We start from the raw sequence: 23,638 nt of genomic DNA on the forward strand, positions 1-23,638 counted from the left end.
GTAACTGGCATCAGAGTCATGGTCTAAAATTCTGTATCACAAATGCATAATAATATCTTTAAGAAAGACAACCACCCCTGCTAATTATTACATTGATAACACAACCCTAAGAATTGACCCTATGGCCAGGGATTTGGGAACACATGTAGACAGTGACTTGTCCTTTGACTATCACATATCAGCTGTAGTAACAGAATCATTGTATGTTGGGCAACTAATAAGGAGGGGTATACCGTTGAGGTCCAAAGATATAATTTTTCCATTGTACTTGGCCCTCATTAGAGTAATCATTGAAAACAATGTCCTCTTTGGTATGTACCAGTCCAGGCATATGAAACAACTGGAGCATCCACAAAGGCACCTCACAAAATGGATACATGGTGTAGACAACATATCCTATGTGGACTGCTTCAAAGCCTTATCCTTGTACTCAACGCCTTACTGACTGATGAGAGGTGATCTGTGCCTGGCCTTATGGATTTGCTGCATATCTGCAAAACAAATTACATAAAAAAAAAATCAAGGTTCCTAAACTTTATAACATAAATAAGATGTGTTGCAGAGGCACGTATGTGTCTTAGACAGTACCACTTCTTTTGAAAATGCTTGTCATACATGTGAAGCAGAGCTCCCCTCTGCACCTACTCAAGAGCAACTTGGATCAATGCATGGAAAATCATAAATTTAACCCTGCCTAGCCACCTATATCCCTGTTTTATTTTAAAGTATTTATTTGCTTCCTGATAGAGTGCATTGATCAGTATTGACTAATTTCAGGTTCAGCCTATTTGAAATACAAATAACAAAAAAATATAGAAATGTAAACAATAGCAGAGACTGATTACATAGTGCATACATTCTAGTTACTAAGCACAGTGTAATGTGCAATCAAGCAGAGTTTAATGTACACTGTACACATTCAGTAAGTCTTGAGAGAGGAAAAGAGACTTAGAAATGAGATAGGTTAGGTGATATGCCCTGTTTTGAAGAAGGAGCATTTGTCTTGGATAGTGTTAGAAAGGGGAAGCTTGTATGAAAATGCTTGGCCATCAATATTCAGGCTATACCCCCAATAAGATCAGTTGATACTTAAACCTATCAAAAATATTTGGGAACCATGGCTAGGCTTTAAAAGGAAATTTATTGTCATTAACTTAGCAATTACCTATGAACCAATAAGCACACATACACACACAAATACATATTTATATTTGAACTGAAGGGTAAAAAGCTCACACCAACAAACCATTTAGTAAAAATCTACATAAAAGGTAGGCATAGCTAGAGTCTTCATTATGTAATACCTTAAACCCTGTAGTACAGGCCCATGGGATCTATATGAACAACTCATGGGCATACAAGAGTTTCAGATACATGACTTCTAAATAAACATATCTTTTTAGTTTTACTCTCATATGTCCTTGGTGGTGCAGCCAGGCCAACAAAGTTAAACCCATTAGCTGTTGATAAAACCATGTTTTATCCTTTTTGTGAACTCATTAGTGCTGGATAAGTAGATTTTACTTGGACATACTTTAGAAACTTAAACACAAGGCTAATGTCCATAGAATTAAAATATGAGAAAATAACGCAAATAACATCCTAAAGTCAAACAAGCAGACCTTGTAGTAATAACTACAAGAAAGACCAGCATAGCTAGAATCTTCACTTTGTACAAGCTTATGTAGTGAAGACTTATGGGATACATGCAAATGACTTGTTAAGGGCAAAGTAGTGTTTCAGCTGGTTGCCTTTTGAATGTCTGTGACTTTTTACTTTAACTTTTTGTAATTAAAGGCCTCTACTACATTGCCTTTAAGATATCCAAAGAATAAAATCCCAAAGGTGCTTCTCTTCCTTGCAGTGTCTTGAAGTCAGAAAAGAGGGTCACTGGGGTCAGGAGCCCCACAGATATATTTATATATATTACTCAGTTTAATTCTTTCCTTCTCATTGATTCTAAGCTGCTGCTAGGCAGTAGGATCACTGAAACAAAACTATTATACAATGACCCCCCATTAAATATTCAAAAATGTGCACGCTGATTGGTCAGCGTGCACGTTGTAAATCAGAGTTATAGTACTGGAAAAAGGTCCAGTCGCCCGGACGTTTTCCATTACTATAACTCATTTTTCACACTAAAAACCAAAAACTGGAAAAAGTTCTTTAGCTCACCAAAGGACCAAATGGATGCAATGTATTTAGCGCTTTCAATCACATTTAATTCGTGACCTTCTTCAGAAACATTTCTGAAGAAAGTCACAAATTAAATTTGATTAAAAGTGCTAAATACATTGCATCTGTTTGGTCCTTTGGTGAACTAAAGAACTTTTTCCTCTTTTTTCACACTGTTTCGCTATGTTAAACTCATCTTGATTCTCTGTTGCTTTTTTTAAAGCTGTCTCGCTATGTGAAACTCATTTAACATAGTGAAACAGATTTTAAAAAGCAACGGAGATCTTGCTTTCTCTCTTGCTTTTGCCTACAGCTCTGATGTACTGCATAGGCATGCGCATGCACAGTACATCAGAACTGCCACAGAATACCAGACAGCTGCAGAAGGGCAGCAAGGAGGCATTATACAATGCCACTATTTAAGAAAAGTAATTATTTTTTTTCTTAAATAATGTCATTGTATAATAGCAATAACCCACTTCTGGGTGTGGGTAATGCTGGATTTACCCATGGTTGGCTTTGTTTGGTCATTCGAGCTTCACCCTCGTGACCAAACCACACCAACCGTGGGTAAATACATAAATGCTATATTAATTGATATCATTAACTATTGCAGATAGGGTTTCTCTTACATAGCAGCGCTATTTCATGAGTTATTTCAGAGTGCAGTTAGTCTATAATCCTGTTTGTATAATAACATTTGTTTATTTATCTACTTATTTATCTTTTTTATTTATTTACTTGCTTATTTTTGGCTGGGTTCAAAGATACACAATGTTAACCCTGTCTATGTACTGTTAAGCAACATATTTGCCTTTTGTTGTATTGAGTATATAAATAAAAAAGCCAGATGGACAGAAAAAACAGACAGACAGACAGTTGATACATTCTCTTCACTGCTGACTTACTTAACAAAATAATGATGCAAAGCAGAATGGCAACTAACGCTCCAGTACTGAGGCCTGCAGGAAGAATTAACGCTTCAATGTTACAGGTCTGCATGTTTCCTTGGGTATCGCAGGCACAGACTTTAATCGTCAGTGTGCTGGTGCTGCTCTGGATGGGGTAGTCATTGTCCGAGATAACAACTGGTAAGAGATAGATGCTCATTTCATGCCGTTTGAAACCATTTCTTCTAGTTAAGATGCGAGCTGTGTTATCTGAAAAGAAAGTGTTAAACTTATTGCATTATTATTCAGGCTATGTTACTAAATTAACACATGCTATAAGCCTCTCATATGGATACTGAGTAATACAAGCCTTGATGATATATAAAAGTGCCACATCACTGCAACAAATATACTCTGTCATTGAACATCTTATTTGAAAGTATACCCAGTCTGCATTTTGCTCTCCCTGGATGCTCATGCCTGTCATTTAATTGCTTCCATGTCCAGCACTCAGACTTCTCATTTAACTTCTTTGTTTTAGTAATTAAGACAGTTGTCATGGGGCAAGAAGTAACAGGGAGGGGCACCTACAATATGCAAATCGTTCAACCCCAGCATGGTAAGACAGACAAAATGTTTCTGTCTTCATTCCACAATAAGGTTTGATTTGATATGGTGTGATATGGAAATGCATTGATAATATTCAGTCCTGATCACTTCTACTAGTACAGGTTACAGACAGGAAAATGCATTTTGTCATTTTAACAGTTCATTTCTTATCAGAAAACAACTTTAGATATGATTAAATAGAACAGAGTGACATTACAGATGTCAGCAGATGGCAGATGTCAACAACGTACACAGACATCCTTAAGAAGCAAAAAATGAGATACATAGCAACGCAAGATGCAATGCGCCTTCTTAAACTCCCGCTGAAGAGAGACATATGAGAGGATATACCATAAATATGCAGTAGAAAATAGCAGTAAAAATACAGGACACTGATAAGACTGTGCAAACTTTTTTTTTTTTGTTGTTAGAATTGGAATGAAGCCCACTCCCACCTCCCAAGCTGCAAGCTTCAAGAGAATCAAGAAAAATAACAAACCACTCCAAGCAACTACTAGAGAGAAAGACATAAAGTAGTTGAGGATGTTTCTAAAACAGTTACAGAGTAATTAAATATATCATAATTAGTCCTCGTAAACTGGAACCACCGACATAAAGGAGTAAAGCAAGAAACACCACACAAAACATTCAAGAAAAATACACCTTAAGGAATTTTGTAATGGCACCAGTTTCAAGGCAGTGGTTAGCAATGTTCACCTCCCTCACTAACACAGCCCCAAATATTAATCAGGTCTTCACTCAAGCAGTCAGAAATAGATTTCACAACTATATGTTTAAAGTTAGTATCTTAAAAATGGAGCTATATAAATAAAAATACAGTTAAAAAGCATTATATAGCCAATGGAGTGCTAATCTGTAAAAGTCTTACTGTGTGATGAGAACAAGAAAAAGAAGCTAGACTGCATGGCATTAATTATAGCATAATCTTAAACTCACAGATCTGCCCTTGCCAGGAACCTACATGAACCCCCCCCCCCATCTCTTCAGTCTTTTCTCTCTACCTTTAACTCACTTCTCTTTCTCTCTAATAACTTTACAACTTCTTTTCTATGAGTCTTCCTTCCTCACAATTTCAAGTAGCTTTTACTCATGTCATAGTGTGACATCTGTATTATCCACTACAACCATTTACAATGTAATTATGTATGTTGTTTATCTACTTTGGTAGTTACCGACACTCTTATAGTTCAATTGACTCCAATCTGCCATTATATTGTACACCTCGTGCCTCATCTGTAAATACATATTGTGCATATTTGAAATTGCCAGGTTCTGTTAAATTCATCTCATTGTACCTGTTATACCGTATTTTTTGCTTAACTCCTTTGTGCATATTCCATGTTTTACTTTTTATTTTTGCTTTTTTTTTATGACTTAAATTATGTTCTTTACGTTCTATGGATATTTGAATGTAATTTCCTGGAACTTTTCTCCTTGGGTCTCCACTTAAAATGGGCTTCTAGCTCAGTTGAGCCAACCATGTTAACAAATGTCAAATAAATAAATAAAATAATCTATTATTAACTACTTCTCATATTAATCATATTGCAACACTCTCTAAACATGACGATGTCTAGTCTGCCTCTACAAAACTAAAATATTTGGAAACAGATAAAGGAAATGGCATTTTTTTATTGACGGTATATACCTAACACTTAAACTGCTTCTGCCATTCTGGTCTTTATTAAATCTGACAAAGGAATTGGAATTATGCAGCAGAAGGTTCCAAATCTTTATACGTCACTGTCATTGTTATTATTATTATTATTATTAGTAGTTGTAGTAGTAGTAGTAGTAGTTGTAGTAGTAGTATGTATGTTTAATGCAAGTTTAAAAAAATATGCATGGGTAAAACAAATGTAAATTGTATTGACTCTGTTTTATTGCATTGAAATGCCCTTATTGCATGGGTCATCTTGGTAATGTATAATTGATTTCACTTAATCCACCCAGAATAGTCAGATGGGTGATAGAATGTATCTATTCAGAGCAGGAACCATGGTTCTCAAATCCTTCCAAAAGTGCTGTGTTTTGAACGTATAAGCTATCTCTCTACACTGCTATGAATTAGTCACAAAATAATTGAAAATTTGACGGGGCTGGCATATGTGGGATACTACTTTAATATTTGTTAATCGACCATTTTGGATGTCTGGCATAAGAAACTGAGACAAATGGCCTTTTGTATCTATTTCTGTGCATAGGAGAACAGCAGATGGAAGATAAAATAAAGGTAAAATTGAAATCTATTAAGCAGCAGTTTGCTTTTGAAAAACACAGAGAAATGCCATATATTATTTTATTACATTTGCATTTAGATATCTGAGTGCATCTTACCAAAAATGAATAATAACATTAGAGTGTAAGCCAAATGCAAATAGATGGAAACAGCAACTAAAAAGCTTATGCCATTTTAAGGAATGGATTGCACCTGCAAGCATGAACTTGTACTCATTATATTTCTAAATTTCTTTTGAATACCTTCCCATTAGCTCATCATGCAGCAGATTATAAAAAGAACTACCGTGTCCTGCCATCACTTCTATAAATGAGCAAAAGTCCATTTCATTTCCAATATATGGAGTCATATTTTCATGTGCCATAAAAAGAATAACAGGTTGCGAGGTTTGCGTGAATTTCCTAAGCAATCTTGCCAAATGCCTTTTCTGCATACCATTTAAGTAAAGGGATATAGTGTGCAGAATATAGATTGGTGGCTTGGTTGAAAAGTAGATACATAGGCCAACCTACATCTTATAAGGTCCAGCACTGAAGTGTACAGGGATAGACAGATTCACAACAGATTGAATGTGTAGTTTCTTGACAAGCTATGACTTACTGTTACATATAATAGACATATAAACACACACAAATGCTTCCATGTGCATGACTTGCAGCTAGCAATAAAATGAATGCAGCAGGCACAAGGAAGTTACTGTCAATACTAGGTCCACAGCTTAAACAAATGTGCAGATGAAAAATAAACAAACATTGCACAATCTAAACATACAGATCTATAAATATGTCAATACATGGATGCATATAATGGTGGGTTGGCCGTCACTTAAAGAGGCATTATATAATGCTGCCAGGCAAGGTCTGTCAGGCAGTAGGTCAGTAAAGGATACAATTGGTATCAATAAAAGTAAATGATGACAGCAATGCTACCTGTCTGAAAAGTGGGATAGCATTATGAATCATTGTTCTTCAAAAAGTGAGTGTGTGTGTGTGTGTGTCTGTGTGTCTGTGTGTGTCTGTGTGTGTGTGTGTGTGTGTCTGTGTGTGTGTGTGTGTGTGTGTGTGTGTGTGTGTGTGTGTGTGTGTGTGTGTGTGTGTGTGTGTGTGTGTGTGTGTGTGTGTGTGTGTGTGTGTGTCTGTCTGTGTGTGTGTGTGTGTGTGTGTGTGTGTGTGTGTGTGTGTGTGTGTGTCTGTCTGTCTATGTGTGTGTGTGTGTGTGTGTGTGTGTGTGTGTGTGTGTGTGTGTGTGTCCAAGCATATGTATTCAAACAACTTTGTACACTGAGGCAGTGTGCTTTAGAAAAAAGTATACAAGTCTATTACACTGATGCCGAAGAGTAATATTCTCTGCTCACTCATATTAAGCTATACTATGGACTATAATGTCCAAATGGGATTTTAGTTAGTAGAAATGCAAAGCACAGCCTAATGCCATGCATTCCTTTATAGTATTCAGTACATGGGGTTCAGGATATGGTGTTTATATCAGAGGCATGGCAGCTGTTGATCTGTCCCATTGCACACTTCTTGGAGGTGAGTCTTAAGATAAAGTCATCACCATGAATTTCTGGACATTTGGTTCGCAGGCCAGACTGCCTGGAAATGATACATGGCTTATGGCATGATTCCTCCCACCTGCAGTATAACACTCTCTTTTCAGACAACCCAAACCTCACCATTAACCGATGGAGGGGAACAAATATTCCAAACGAGAAACTAGAGATAGAAACTGATGATCAGCAGGGGATAGCAAAAGACCAAAAACAAAGCAAAAAAAAAGACAGTAATGTAAAATGGCACTTTCTAGACACACACACAGGGTAAGCGCTAGTTACCAAATCATCAAGAAGACCATTAAGGTGCCTAGCCAAGTTTCCCAACTGCTCCAGAGAGGGCACACTTGTTAAGTGACCTACTTGGAATCATACTGTTTGCAAGTGGAGGCTGTGGGAATCATATCCTGGACTACAGGAAGCAGCTTGTTAATGAACCATAGCCTTAATCCTTTGTCTGTTAAAGGAAGCTAATATTCAGATATTATTTCACCAAAAATACAATAAAGAGGATATCCATAAACAAGCAGCACAGTGTATTATACACAATAGTGCAACGAGTAGTTACACACAATGAGGGGGAGATACACAGACACATACAGTGGATATAAAAAGTGTACACACCCTTGTTAAAATGCCAGATTTTTGTGATATAAAAAATGAGACCACAATAAATCATTTCAAAATGTTTCCCACCTTTAATGTGATGTATAACTTGTACAATTCAATTGAAAAGCAAACAAATCTGTTAGGGGAAACAAATATAAAAAACAAAAAAAGTACAATAAGCTGGTTGCATAACTGTGCATGCCATTTAACTAATACTTTGCTGAAGCACCATTTGATTTAATCACAGCATTCAATCTTCTTGGGTAGGAGTCTATCAGCATGGCACATCTTGACTTGGCAATATTTGCCCACTCCGCTTTGCAAAAGCAGTCAAAATCTGTCAGATTGTGAGAGCATCTCTTGTTCTCAGCCCTCTTCAGGTCACCCCACAGATTTGCTATTGGATTTAGCTCTGGACTCTGGCTGGGCCATTCCAAGACTTTAATTTTCTTCTGGTGAAGCCATTCGTTTGTTGGTTTGGATGTATTCTTGGGGTCATTGTCATGTTGAAAGGTGAAATTCCTCTTCATCTTTTGTTTTTTGAGAAAGAAAGGCTACTGTTTTGCAACCCTACCCCATAGCCCAGACATATGGGGAATACGGGAGATTGTTGTCACATGTGGTACAAAACAAGTACTTGCCAGAAATTCCTGCAGCTCCTTCAGTGTTGTTGTAGTTCTATTGGCAACCTCCCTGACCAGTTTTCATTTTGTCTTTTCATCAGTTTTGGAAGGACATCCAGTTCTTTGCAACATCACTGTTGTCCCATATTTTCTCCACTTTTTGATGGCTGTCTTCACTGTGTTCCATGATATATCCAATGTGTGGAAATATTTTTGTACCCTTCTCCTGACTGATAACGTTCAACAACAAGATCCCTTTGATGCTTTGTAACCTCTCTGCGAACCATTGCTTTTGCTGTAGCAGGCAACTGAGTAAATGTCAGGAAAATCCTATTAGGACAGCTGAACTTTGTTTGGGGTTAATCAGAGTCTCTTTAATTGATGGCAGGTATGTACCCAGGAAGACTGAATGCTGTAATTAAATCAAAAGGTGCTTCAAAAACCATAAGTTTAAGGGTGTGCACACTTATGCAACCAGCTTATTGTACATTTTTTTATTTTTTATATTTTTCCCCTAACAGATTTGTTTATTTTTCAATTGAATTGTACAGATTATAGGTCACATTAAAGGTGGGAAAAGTTTTGAAATGATTTATTGTGGTCTCATATCACAAAAACCTGGCATTTTAACAGGGGTGTGTACACTTTTTATATCCACTGTACATTGGTAGAAGGATCATAGGTAGTGTATGTTCATAGGTTCATAGGTTCATACTAGGCTATCTGCCCAAGGGCATTTATAAGCCTAGCCCAGAGTTTTGTGGCTTTTTCCCTTTAGTTTTTTAGAAACTATGCTAATTATATTTTTTTTGCTGTGCCTCTGTCAAGTGAGCAAGACATCCCTGGGGTGGGTATATCTCTATCTATCATTCCCATCCATTGGTCAAGATTTCTGCCAGCGAGGTGCCTGCCTCACATGTACACAGGGATTTTTTTTTTTGTTTGTTCAGCATAGTCTCTGTCTCTGGAATCTGTCCCTCCAGCCCTGCTATTAATAACCGTGGTAATTAGGTTCTCCTCTCCCACCCTGTAGTCTAGATTTTTTTAGATTTTTTTTGCATGTCATGTTCATCAAATCTGGGTTTGACATGGCCTTGTATGTCAGCACAGGTCAACTCTGAGCACAGCAGTGTTTACTGAATAGAGCTGGTTCTCAGTCAGGCAGCAGCATACATATATTTTGAGACCCTTTTTTCTTTTGGTGAACTTTTGGTTGGGGCCTTTTGGGGCCTTTCCAGTGTCGGCAGGTGTCGGTCGGGCAGGGCATTGGTTGTACTCATTGGTCTGATGAGTGGTGATGAGTACAGAGGAGGGATGGCCTCCTCTTGATCTAGATGTGAATCCTTCGTGATCAGGTGGGCAATGTAGAAGGTCTTCCTAACTACTTTAGCAACATGAGTGTCAAGTGTAGTTACTGTCTTACTGGGTGTCTGGTGCCCAGATCTACCTCTTAACCTCTTAGTGGCCCATTGGCCACCTATATGGGGTAAGTAGGTAACCTTGATTTTTTTCGTATGACTATGCTATTTCTTTTCTTTTTTTTAACTTAGCTGGCTGGGCACCACTTAGTTATCCGCTTGAGACCTGGACCTTCTGTATCAGGATCAGATGTGTTCAGACTATGGGCATCCTTGGCTCAGTTTGCAGTCATCTGCAAACTTTTTTGTCAGTAACCTTCCTGTGTGTTTGAACTGTACTGAATGACAACACTTCCGTGGGGACAGCATGGGTGGACTGGGACACCACTGTGACAGGCGCCAGCAACTCTACACAGCCAGCAACTCTGACCTGGGTTCTGTGTGTTTAGCCAGTTTGCAAACCATCTTAGTGTGGTGATGATGTTTTTTTTTAGATTTGATTTTTTGTGATGATGTATGGGGGGATACCTGAGTCCGTAGGCTTTATGAGGCCTTTGCCAGAGTAGTAGGCTGTCTTTCTTCATCAATCAATGGCCTTGGTGACTGTTGACTGTTTGAAAATGTCAAAAAAGTGAGGCATGATTGATCAAAACAAAAAAAAAAGTTGGAAAAGTCAAAAAGTTCCTATAATCTCTATTGTATTTATGCCCAAAGATATGATCTGATGCTTTCCAGATCCAGGCTGATCAAGCTGATGGAGCTTGGAAAATTTAGCACATTGGTAATTTGTCGTTGTGGAGGAGTTTGCCTGGGGTGGAGTGCCACTCTTTGGAGTGTGTATCCTGTCCACAATTGCTGATGCGACCAGGCGGTGAGGCAACTGCACAGCTAACTGTAACTTTAATTCCTCATTGAGTTCTGTGGGAGCACCTCCACAGAGAGTTCATCCGTGTCGCCCCATGGGTGTCTTTCAGTTCTTAGAGCAAGAGAGCAGATCTTACCTTTTGGGGAGAGGGGTTCTTACCTTGAACCTCTCTTTGTTTGCACTGAACCTGTCAGCCAGTATGTTGATTTCTATGTTGGGAACAGGAATTATGTTGGTCTTTGGACTAATTTCCACAGTATTCTGGGAGTTTCCCTTTGAGTTTCTGAGCAAGTTTCCTTTTCCTCTTTCCTCCCAGGTTTCAAATTTCTTTAAGATTTCCTTATGATTTTTTTTTTTTTTTTTCTAGTTTTTTTCTTTTATTTTTTTTTTTTTCATTTTTTGCCTTCATTGATTAGTTTTACTTATAATGTTCAAGGGTGTCTTACCTTTTTAAGGATTTTTGTTTGTCTTGTAGTAGCTTCCTTTTGTTTTAGCTTGTTTTGTTTGTTTTTGGGGTTGTTCCTTGCGCCTGCTTTGCCTTGCTTTGCAGGTTTGTGGTTGTTTGTTTGATTTTGGATTGCCTGCAGGTGCTAATGTTGGTTGTGGCGGCTTCAGTGGCGTTAGTTATTTGTTTTAGATTTTCCAAGAGTGTTGTTTCGGTTTTCCTTGTCTTTAGGCTTTGTAGTGTCTTTTAGTGTGAAGTGTTTATGAGGACCTCCATTTCAGTTAGGTTATGATCTGATCTCGGACCTTGGATGAGATGGTTGATGATCTGATTTCACCAGTGAGTTATATACTGTCAGTGATGAGATACTTGATGATGTTCTTGTGGGGATGAGTGACTAGATGTTTTGATGATGAGTACTTTTTTTACTCTTGGAACCTGGTGTGGGGTGAGGTTTGTCCATTGTAGTTGAGTTGGTGTTGAGTTTATAGTAGTAGAGTGTTTGGGATATGATTGGTATTGTTTAGTGATTTCTATCTAGTTAGGAGAGTTGGTTTGGAAGAGTATGTGAGGTTCTTGAGTTTGAGAGAGTTTGAGAGTAAGTGCCTACAAATTCTAGAGCAGTCTTGCCTTGCTTTAATTGCACCTGGATGGTACGGATGCAGTCTTGATGTCATTGCTTGCACCTGCTTGGACCTTATCTTGATGAATGTGGCCACACCCTGAGCCACCTACTCCTTGGTTTGGATTTTGGGGCCGACCTTCCTTTGGTGGTGTTTTCTCAGTAAGCTGACAGCTCTGGGGGGCTTTGAACCAGGTTTCAGTCACAGCACAGACAGGTGCTTGAGGGTGAGACTCAAGGGCCTGAAGTCAGCCACGTTTCAGGTTTTTTTTCTGCGTGTTGAAGGCTGTTGAGGGTTTTTTTTCCTTTTTGTGATTTTTGAGACTTAGGGTTGGAGGTTGCCTTGTTGGTCCTTTTTTTGTTCCTTTTTGTGTCTTGCGGGCCAAGGCAAGAGCTGCCTGCCAAGAGTACAAAGAGCCACAGGGGGCTGGCAACAGCCTTTGCCCCCGCGAAGAGACCCAGGTAGACAGGCTTGTGTCAGAAAATACTAATGACAAGCAAGATCATGTAATCTCTGTGTCAGCTGGCAGAGTAATCTCTGTATTGTGGCATCATTCTTGTGCCTGGGCTACATAATCTAAATTCCTCAAGGTCAGGGTCATACCTGCCCATCAGGGATAGGAAGGCTCTCTCACACTCAAGGTCAGTCCTCAGAGTTGTACTCAGTCCATCAGGTGAGAGCTCCTCAATGCTGTTTATGTTAAGCGTCTAGTGGTTGACAGGCAGCTTACTGTGACCTTCTCTTAGTGCGAGGTGCTAGCAGGACGTCAGTGTGTCTGGCTGAGTGCTTGGGACCTTCTGTGTGCTTCTGTTGTGTTTGGCTGCAGAGGTGGGCTGGCACTGGTTTGGCACACTGTGTGGTGTGTGTCTGTGTGGTGGTGTATGTGTGGAGTGTGTTATTTTTGTGGCACTGACTGTGTGTGGTCTGTGTGTTGCATGTGTTGTGTTGATCAGGTGTGTAGTATGTTGTGGTGTAGCCATACACTCACATGGCTAGGAGGATGAGGGGAGGCAGGGATCAAACTCAGAGCAGGGAGGTGGAACTTTAATGGCTGTAACACTGGCTGAGTGTACTTTGTGGTCCTGCTGTGCAAAGACTGAAGATATCCTGTCCAAGGGATATCATACCATGTTAGAAGCATGTACTGAATTTCGAATGCTGCTTGATATGTGGCATTCTAGTAGAATGTCAATATCCATAAGCCTGGGAATGGACTCGGGTATGTTGTAGGACTATGTACATGTGTGATCATATTAAACTTTGTGACCTATTTTGGCTTGCCCATTGTGCACTGTCATAGTGGAGATGGTTGATTGTCATCCATGACCATGAGTTTGTCCATGACTAAGGAAAGAGACAGACATACATGGTGTGGACAATGAACCTATATCCAGAAGATTGTGTACCATTTCCATAGGCCTGGTATGTGATCATGGAATGCATGCTATTCACTAGCAATTTCATGGTGTCCAAATACCCCCATCTTCATGGTAGCACATATAGACATTACCTGGGCGGATAATGTCATGAAAGCATGTGATTTGTCCAGGTAACTAGAAACATGTCACTTTGAATGCATTGAAAGATGCCCTGTGGTCTAAGCAGTGTTTGCACTTCCTTATCAGGCCACATATAACATGTTGAAAGCAGTAGCCACTGATGCCTGGATCATTGACCTGTACATCCACTGATTGATGTTAAGGGTGACATCCAGATCTAGGAATATCTTAGAGTCATGGTGATGATAACCACCTACATATGCCTCTCTAATGCTTTCTGAATGCACCTTGGAGGAAGTGCATCTCTCTATTTGCAACTGCAGTGGTGACACCTGTGTAACATAGGTGGAGCTGACATTAATAGGATATTGTCTGCTAAGAACATTTGATGCTGGAGATTCCTCTCATCTCTCCTGGTTCATCAAATTTGTGGAAAGTACTCTTCACTGTTAGCACTGCTGATAGTGACATTTTGTCATCAGCCTGTGCTATGCAGCGGCAGCAGCAATCAGTGACTCAGTGACATAAGACATTTTCCATCTTGTTGTGCTGGATCCTATTCAATGGAAACTGTGAATGAATACAGATAATGTATCTATGGCAATGCTGGGTCAGGTCTGTAACTCATGCCACCATAGTGCACAGAATGCTACATTGCAATTGTGTACATATCCTATTGACCAGTATGTGTCTTTTGGTACAGGTTGTTGCTGTTGCAGCCCGGTTTCCATTGATGACAGATATTCACATGTATTTGACTGAGTGCATCCTCCATAGCTGCAAGTCAGTGTCCTACTGTAATTGTATAAGCTATTCCTGACCTGGAGCTACGCTGCAGATATTCAGGCAGTCTTCTCCAGCCCATCCCTCACATCCAAGCCACCATTAGATATGACAGGAATACCAGGAATACCACCACTCTGTGAGATGCCCCTGTCTTATAACTCGGTATTGGTGAGTAGTAACATATCAGTGATCGTATGATGCACATATGCTATTTTCCTGTTATGGACACAGATTGTATTGATGTTTTCATCCAGAAAAAAGGAGGTCATTGTCCCACTGTACTCATTTCTCATTAGACCCATTATAGAATACAATGCCCCATTTGGTATGTACAGCTCAAGACATCTGTAACAACTGGAATGGCCACAGAAATACCTCACTAAAAGAATCACAAGCCTAAAGCAGATGCCCTATGCTGACTTTCTAAAAAAATTCCACCTATACTCTGCCGCATATAGTCTACTCAGAGGTGATCTCTGCTTAACATACAAGACCATGTCAAACCCAGAGCTATTGGACATGCTACACTTAAAGAAATCCCAATTCCTCAGACACATGCTCCAGGGATCTAAACCTTGTCATCACAATAAACAAAACATGCTGGAGGGATAGGTTCCTGACCCAGAGACTCCCCAGACTCTGGAATAGACTGCCCATACATGTCAAGCAGAGCACCCCTTTGGCCCTCTTCAAAAGGAACCTTGATGATTGGATGGGAGATAGGAAATTCCCCCAGGGATCATGTCAGTTGCCCTGCTAGACAGGGGTCCAGGGAAGTAAATATTGTGGGAAGAAATAGCCAGGGAACTGTTATGGCTAGGCTTGTATAGGCCCTAGGGCCGATAGCCCAGTACCGACCTATGAACCTATGTTCTGCACCTTGTCTGCTTTACCCTTTTCAATGTATGTATAGGACTTGTAGTGGCATATTTTTCTACGTGTGACAAATTTTTGCAGCTGTTGCCATTCTTTCAGTCATGTAACAAGACAAATACACCTTTGGGTGGTTAAACGTGGATCAGTATGCCTTTGTCTGACTTTCCATGCCACTTAACAATTGTAAGTACTGTACCAGCCAACTATTCATGATCACAGCCCTCTTGATACTATGGTGGTAAAATGGTAAACACATTCCAGTGCTATGCCTTAATATGATAGTGGGGATTTCATTGGTGTCTGTGAGACCTGTGCTGTATCAAAGCCTATATCAGGCATACAGGATACCTCTCATATAAAATGTAATGCAGTCTATATGCATACATTCAACTGGTTTAAATATCACACAACAGGACAGTGACACAGCCTGAACTTATTCCATTTGCCCTATCAGGTTTAATCCACCCTCCAAGAAAGACTGCAACTTGTTCTGCTATGTCCTCTGTTTTGTTAGATTGAGCCTCTCACCCTCAACAGGACTCCTTGTCACCTGTGTTATCGAGTTGAGTCCCCGCCCAGCTGGACAGCAATCTGTCCTTCCCTGGACTCCAAGCCATGTCCAGTTGAGCCTCCCTGTATAGTGTGTTAGTTCTCCATCATGCCCTGTGCAGTGCTGCCCCACATACTCCTTTGCTCACCTACTGTCATTGTTGCCTCCATGCACCATTGTGTGGTCTCTGCATTCCTAAAGTCCATTATCTGCACTGCTACCTACTGTCAGTTCTCCTGTATGGAAGAATACTCTATTATTACTATATTTCAGTTTTCTAAGTTGCATGCTACAGTGTGCCCTTGCAAAATATGTTAGCTTCGTAGCATAGCAATTATGCAAGTGGGTTGAATTAGTGTATCCTTCTCTGAACTGTGGCTATAACATGATGCATTATCAACCATAGTCTTCTCTATGCCAGTCATGTCTGTCCATTCCAATGCTTTGAGATCATGTATACTGTACACTTGTACATGACCAGTGCATTTTACCTCCTGGCTATGCTAATGTTAATTTGGGTCATGATGCAATGATGCACATCAATGTACATTATTTGTTATCTAGAAAAGTAGACCATACATAATGGGCTATCATTTTCTTCTAGTTTAGACTGACAGGGTATACATGGCCTCTTCAGGCACTATTTTAGCAGAGTCCTGCTTGGTGCAGCAGGGAGAGTCAGATCTTCTTATGCTTGTTAAAATAGACCACAGGAAGTACCTGATGAGGAAGAATGAGGGACCCACCTTTGTAAAATGGATGCCAGGAACCATCTTGCTAGAGTGCTGCATGATGCCCTGGCATCACTCATAATGGGAAATAGTGCAGCAACAAGTACATTAAATCATCTTAGATGCCACTCAGGCCTTCTCAGTGAGCCTATTTGCATGTGTTTCTTTTTTATTGGCCCATAGCCATTCCAGTGTCTCATTACTTTGCTGTCTTTCCCCAGTTATAGGTTCATAGGTTCATAGGTTCATACTAGGCTATCTGCCCTGAGGCAATTATAAGCCTAGCCCGATTCTGTATGGCTTACGCCACCCCTTGATTTGAGTATACTGTGCCCTTTTTAAGGTTTAGTTTACTGTGCCTCTGTCTAATAGTGACATGGAAGTAATCCCTGGGACAAACCTACGATTCCCCCATCCACCTATCGAGATTTTTCTTGAAGAGATTCAGTGAGGTGCTCTGCCTCACATGAACTGGAATTCTATTCCAGAGTGAAGGGAGCCTCTGGGTTATGAACCTGTCCCTCCAGCATGTTCTATTTATTTCTGTGCTGAGGTTCAAGTCCCTCGAGTGTGTGGCTCTAAGGGATTTAGATTTACTGAGATGAAGCATGTCCATTAATTCTGGATTAGACATAGCTTTGTATGTCAGGCACAGATCGCCTCGAAGTAGACGGTATGCAACTGAGTAGAGCTGGAGCTTTTTAAACAAGCAGCATATGGCATCTGTTTGAGACCCTTGATCCTCTTGGTGAGATACTTTTGGGGTCTTTCTAATTGCTGCAGGTGTCGGGTAAGGTACATCCCAAAAGGGGCATTGTATTCTATGATGGGCCTGATGAGGGATGAATAAAGGGGCACGATTACCTCTCTTGATCTAGATGTGAAACCCTTCATGATGAGGTGGGCTATGTAGAAGGTCTTTCTAACCAGTTTGGCAATGTGGTTTTCAAAGGAGAGATTGCTATCAACTTGGGTCCCCAGGTCCCTAATAACTTTCTCTGTTACTTAATGGGTTTCGCCTATGTGGTAATTTGTGGGCACATTGTTTTTGCCAAAGGGTATGACTATACATTTTTTGGCATTTAGCTTTAAACCATGGCACTGGCACCAGTTATCTGTCTCTGTGAGACCTTTTGAAGGATGTTTGTGTCAGCTGGAGAGTTGATTATGGTGCCCAGTTTGCACTCGTCTGCAAACTTGGTGTGCCATAGTCCCCCCCCGCTTGCCTGTACCTCAGAAAAGTATATACCGAACAAGAGTGGTCCCAGGACAGAACCCTGTGGGACACCACTTGTGACCAGTTTCGAGTCTGACATGGCTCCAGCAACTCTCACTCTGTGGGTTCTGTCTTTGAGCCAGTTTGCAACCCATCTTGTGACATAGGGGTTTATATTTAAGCTGGATAGCTTATCTATGATGCCCGAGTGGGGTATTGTGTCAAATGCCTTTGCAAGGTCCAGATAGGCTGTGTGGACTACCTTCCCTTCATCTATGGCTTTGATGACTGTTTCGAAGAAGTCAACCAGGTTCAAAAGGCAGGATCTGCTCTTGACAAAGCCGAACTGGGTAGGATCTAGTGTCTGTAGGTCCCCAATGTCTTTGTTTATGAGCTCCATGATGATCCTCTCCATAGCCTTGCAGACTAAGCTAGTCAGGCTTATGGGGCGATAGTTTCCAGGGTCCGTAAAGGCTCCACCTTTGTGGAGTGGGTCCACTGTTGCTGCACGCCATTCTGTGGGCACATATCCTGTAGTGAGGCTGAGATTGTATAGCTGTTCTATTTGAGGGATTAGTTCCTTAGTTCCTCTTGGAGCTAATGTAGGATGCAACCTGGGACGCCATCTGGTCCCATGGAAGCAGTGTTTTTTGCTTTGGAGAGGGCAGCCTTCACCTGAGCATCAGAGATGTTTGGGAGGCAGCCCTCTGCCGGGATAGATACCTGATCTTTTGGGGGGGGAGGTGGAGAAGATTGCACTGAACCTGTCTGCCAGGATATTGGCGATGTCTGTGGGTTCAGTGTATTTTTTGTCATTTAGAATCAACTCAGAACAAGTCTGGGAGTTGCATCCCAGGTTTCTAACATAACTGAAAAAAGCCTTATGATTGTCTTTGGTGTCCTGTGCAATTTTTCTCTCGAAGCTGGCCTTGGAGGATTTTATGAGGGATTGTAATTTTTTGCTAGTACTGATCAGAGATGCCTTCCCTATTAGGGATTTTGCTTTCTCATGTAGTAGCTTCCTCCTTCTGTTGTACAGTTTATTTATGGCAGGGGTCCACCAGACTGGACGCCTGCCTTTGGATGATTGGGTCTTGGTTTTGTTTGGGATAGCATGATCCATGCATTCCTGGAGATGTCCGTAGAATGCGTTTATATAGGATTCTGCAGTTTGGGCCGTAGTTTCCACTGGCCCTGGGGCCTTGAAGGATTCCACTTCGGTTTTGAGAAGTGAAACCTGTCAGTGTGCACACTGTTTTCTTCTTTACTTTTACAATGATTACGGAGATTTGATTTAAAACTTTTATTTCAAATTTTATAGCACAAAGACTGAAGGCCATTTGATAAAAAAAATAATAATTTCACATTGAAAACAGATTTGGCATGAGCAACAATAAACTTCACTTCACTTGAAACTCACATTTACAAATTCATCAAAATTCACTTCCATTGAAAATGGATCTGGCCATTGTCAGATTGTGTGTACATTTTTATCGACAGACATGCCCCCCAAAGCCAGCAATTACTGCTACATTGCTGTTGGCATCATTCACAGACATCTGTGTCAAAAACTAACATTAATAATGACCAAAGCCACATTTCAAATTTGTTTCACACAAACACACTGTAGCCAAAGATTAAAGACTATTTAAAAATGACCAGATGATAAGGACATATGGTACTTTCATCTACAGAGAACACCCCCACCTCCATCAGCAGTTATAGACACTTGTTTGGCTGTATAAATCCATTATAGTTTTTGTATAAATGTAAATTTGCCTGAGTCACAAGTGATGATTCAATAAAGGTGTTTAAAAAAAGAAATGAATTACATGTACTTTATTGTTAGTTTTGGATGAACTACATGAAATTATATAAAGATGACTAGCATCATACCATATGATATAAAGAAGGTATTTCAAAAATAATATTAATGAAATGCAACATGTTTAGACTCCTGAAACTGAGCACATTTAAAATATATTACACAATCCAGGCCTGTTAATGAATTAATTCATTTTTAGAACCAATCAATAAAACTAAACAATGATAGAAAATATAAATGCTGCAGAAGCAACTTTTGTTGAACAACCCACAAGTCATACAAAAATATTACTGTATACAACAAAGTATTTGGGCGGGTGGGTGACTTATATGTGCGCGCTGGATACCTACATCTCATTTTTTTAAACCTCTCTATGTCTTCTTTCTCATCAACAATACTATCCCATTTGATGTCACTCAGTACAGGTCTGACCTTGTTGTAGCATATACCTCCAGAATCAACAAAGCCGGATCGGGGAGAAATGGAGCCCTATGCAGGGTAATGAATCAGGCCCCTGGAAGCAATATCCCATGACATGTCTGTCTCTTCCCAATTACCATAAACATTATTCAAGCCTGTCAGTATATATATATATTTTTTTCTTTACTTGTACAATCATCACAGAGATTTGGATTTCATTTAAAACTTATTTCAGATTGTACAGAAAGAACACAGTAACAGCTATTTTCTCAACAAAATACTTTCACATTTATAACTGACGCAGCGTGAGAAACAATAAACATCTCTCACCTTGAAACTCACATTTAGTGAAAGTGCATCTGGCAACCAGTAACCGATTACATGAAACATGCTGAGATTCACACTCAAACAGCATATAGTGAAGTACTACTTAGTGTATAAGTAAAGGGTTCAGGAATTCAAAAGACAAATGTGTAATGGATTTGCTAACAATTTTTGACAGCCCACTGGACACAAGTGTTCCCTTTCAGGAAAAACCTATGAGAACTGTTTAGGCAAGTAACTTGTCAGAATCATATAAAAGACAAATGAAGGCTGAGGGAGTCAAACCTCCTTCATTTGACAATGTTCCTCCACTCCTTCTCAAACTTGGAGCTAACTCTATTCCTCATTCCATTTATATTCTCTTTAATCACTCTATATCTGAATCCACAGTCCCTTCACTCTGAAAACAATTTTTTGCTATACCTATCCACAAAGCTGGTAATTACACAAAACTACCTCCCTATTGCCATTTTCTCTCCCCTCTCCAAAATACTAGAAAAATGTATTCATAAGCAAATGTTGGACTATCTGCTTCTAGGAAACCTACTCTCCCTCACCCAGTACGGCTTTTGTTCTTTTCACAGCATGGCTACTGCTCTTATCTCTTACTCACTGTCTCCCTTGCCAGAGATAACAAACATCTCTCCTGTCTCTTCCTATACCTTCCAAAAGCCTTTGACACTGTCTCTCATCCCTTGCTCCTCTGTAAACTCTCCAACATCAGCCTCTATTCCTCTACTGTCTCCTGGTTCTCCAGCTATCTAACAGATAACAGTCTGTTAAATGGCTCTCCTCTCTATCTCCTTTCCTACCAATAAAGACGGGAGTTCCTCAAGGTTCCACTCTGGGTCCCTTACTGTTCAACATCTTTACTAATTTCCTCCACACACTGCCTGTCCTAACTTTTATTGTATTCAATATGCAGATGACTCCACTATCATGTTCACTGCTGATTCCCTCTCTGACTTCCTCTCCCTCACTCAAAACTCCTTCAATTCTACTGACAAGTGGTTATCACAAAATGAACTTATTCTTAATCCTAAAAAGACCATACTCCTTCTGTTTTTTCCTAAAACACTCTCTCACTTCAAACCCTCCTTTACTATAACTTATTTTAACAATGCTAGCATTAATATTGAAACTCACACTAAACTACTAGGGGCTATTATTGATGATCAACTTAAATTTGACCTCCATGTCCATCAATGCATAAAGAAAACACCAAAAACTTGGATTACTTTACAGGAATAAAAGGTTTCTTCCTAAGTACCCTTGTATCTCTCTTGCTTACACCTTTCTTCTTCCTAGTCTTCTCTATACGTAGCTTGCAAATCCTTACTAACTTACAGACCGGTCTTCAAACTAAACTTGAAGCTACCTACAACAAAATTGCCTCGTACTCCCATCACTGTCACTCAAAGTTTATAGTGGTTAGATGTCTCTAATCAACTGCTTTCATTACAACTTCTCATTCCCTCTATCCTCTATAAGCCTTCTTTCTGCCCTGGTATTTCCTCTCTTGTTGTCTTTATTCCCCATCTTGATCCCTCAGGAGTACTGATCTACAATTCTTAGACATATATAAACCTAAAAGATCAATAGGCCAAAACAATTATAGCTACAGTCCTGCACTAGCTTGGAATAAGCTTCCTTTGTTCATTCAAAATATACCTCACACATAGGAATTCAAAAAAGCTCTCAAAGTCTATCTACTTAACACCTGTAAATGCCAATATAAAAACAATGCCTGATCCTTCTGTACCTAATTACTTTCTATTCACATTTTTTATTGGACCTTGCCTATTGTTTTCTTCTTCACTGCTCTTGTCTCAACCTCCTCTAACTTGTTCTACTCATTGTTCCTGAATTCTTTATCTTCATGTTGCTTCAGCTTCTATTTACCTTTACTCACCTTTTTCTTCTTCTCCCATTAATTTCCTACCTTTCCTGAACCCTGCATGTTCCCATCTCTATTGTCCATTCCTCTATAGTAGCAATCAATTTGTTTCTTGTGAATTTTATTAACTGTTAACAGCAATTTCTGTACTCTGTTATTTCTCAGCTTTATTGTTTTTATTCAAATGTATTTTCTCTAATCTTTCACTATTTTGTATTGTTACGTTACTGTTATTTAGTAATTTTGATAAACCTCTTTGTTAAACTTGTTACATTTTGTGGAGATTTTCTCCCTTGGCCTCCACTGAAAAAGGGCTCTGGCTCAGTCAGGCAATCAGAGTTAACAAATGTCAATAAATAAATGTATCTCTTTAACATCTTATAGCCATACTCATCTACAATAAGTGTTAGACAAACTGTTGGAGTCAACAATACTGCATTTTACACCTGCCTGCCTACAAAATTTAAGCTAAATAAAATGTATTCATAGTCAAAATATTAACATTAAACTCATAGAGTTTATGCTTTCAGATGATTCACAGCTAAGTCAACATTTAACTGAACAAGGAAACGAAGGCCAACTTTGAAATAACTGATGCTCCTGTTTACTACAATCAGTTTCTTTCCTTTATACCTCAACTACTCTGGTTCATGTGTAGTTACTAGTTTTGTAGACCGGGGAAACATTGAGGAGCCAGGCCAAATTTCCAGTTGCCCCAAAGCACTGTCTGGTTAAGTGACTTGCTCAAGTTCAGGGCAGGACATAAATATGAAGAAAAATCAGAGATATTCTACAATTTATTTATTTATTTATTTTATTTTACATTTGTTTACATGTCCATTTTCAGCGGATGCCCGGGGAGAAAAGCTTCACATAGACACATGTACACAGATTACACAGAAGTTAGCAAACAATTATAAAAACAAAGTGATTATATACAATGGGTTAGTAGTGTTCCCTAGTAGGGACTCACAATTCTCATGGACAGACAATTAAAAGTAAGAGACATCAGACTGGAAGCAGAGCTTGTTGATGTAGCTACAAGTTATGATAATTGTAGAATATGCTTTTAGTTAATAACTTAATCAGGGTTGGTACATGGGCATAGCCAATTCACTTTGAGATACTGTTTGAGGTTTTTTTTTAAGAGACTTTTGGAGCAGTGTTGGGTTATATAGTTTGGCAATGAATTCCAGGTGTTGCCAATGATGTTGGCAAACAGGGCTTCACCAGCAGAGTTATTAGCTTTGTGGGTTTGGACCAGTAGTTTATCAGCTGATCGTAGGGATCTTAGGTTGCTATATGGCTTAATAATATTTTTAAGTGAGGGGGTATCTTCAGAGTGGTACAAAATTTTGTGCACTATTAAGAGTTGATTGAATTGAATTAAGCTGGGCAGTTCTAGCCACTCTATTCGTTTAAGGTTCTGGCAGTGGTGGGTTCTATAGGTGGAGCCAGTGGCGAATCTGGCAATATGATTGTAGCTATGGGACAGCTTACCTAGT

The 23,638-nt window shown here is 39.6% G+C and overlaps 1 protein-coding gene across 1 annotated transcript in view; it reads right to left on the reverse strand.

Annotated features, from left to right (window-relative positions):
- The window catches only part of LOC122796665 (cadherin-10-like), a 2,154,436-nt gene that overhangs the window by 106,753 nt on the left and 2,024,045 nt on the right, over positions 1-23,638 (reverse strand). The window contains exon 13 of the mRNA XM_044065325.1: positions 3,084-3,335. Within this exon, the coding sequence (XP_043921260.1) occupies positions 3,084-3,335 (252 nt within the window). The remainder of the gene's footprint in view (positions 1-3,083; positions 3,336-23,638) is intronic.

The sequence above is a fragment of the Protopterus annectens genome, chromosome 3.part0 (assembly GCF_019279795.1).
Source record: "Protopterus annectens isolate FY-2018-M chromosome 3.part0, PAN1.0, whole genome shotgun sequence".
NCBI lineage: Eukaryota > Metazoa > Chordata > Ceratodontiformes > Protopteridae > Protopterus > Protopterus annectens.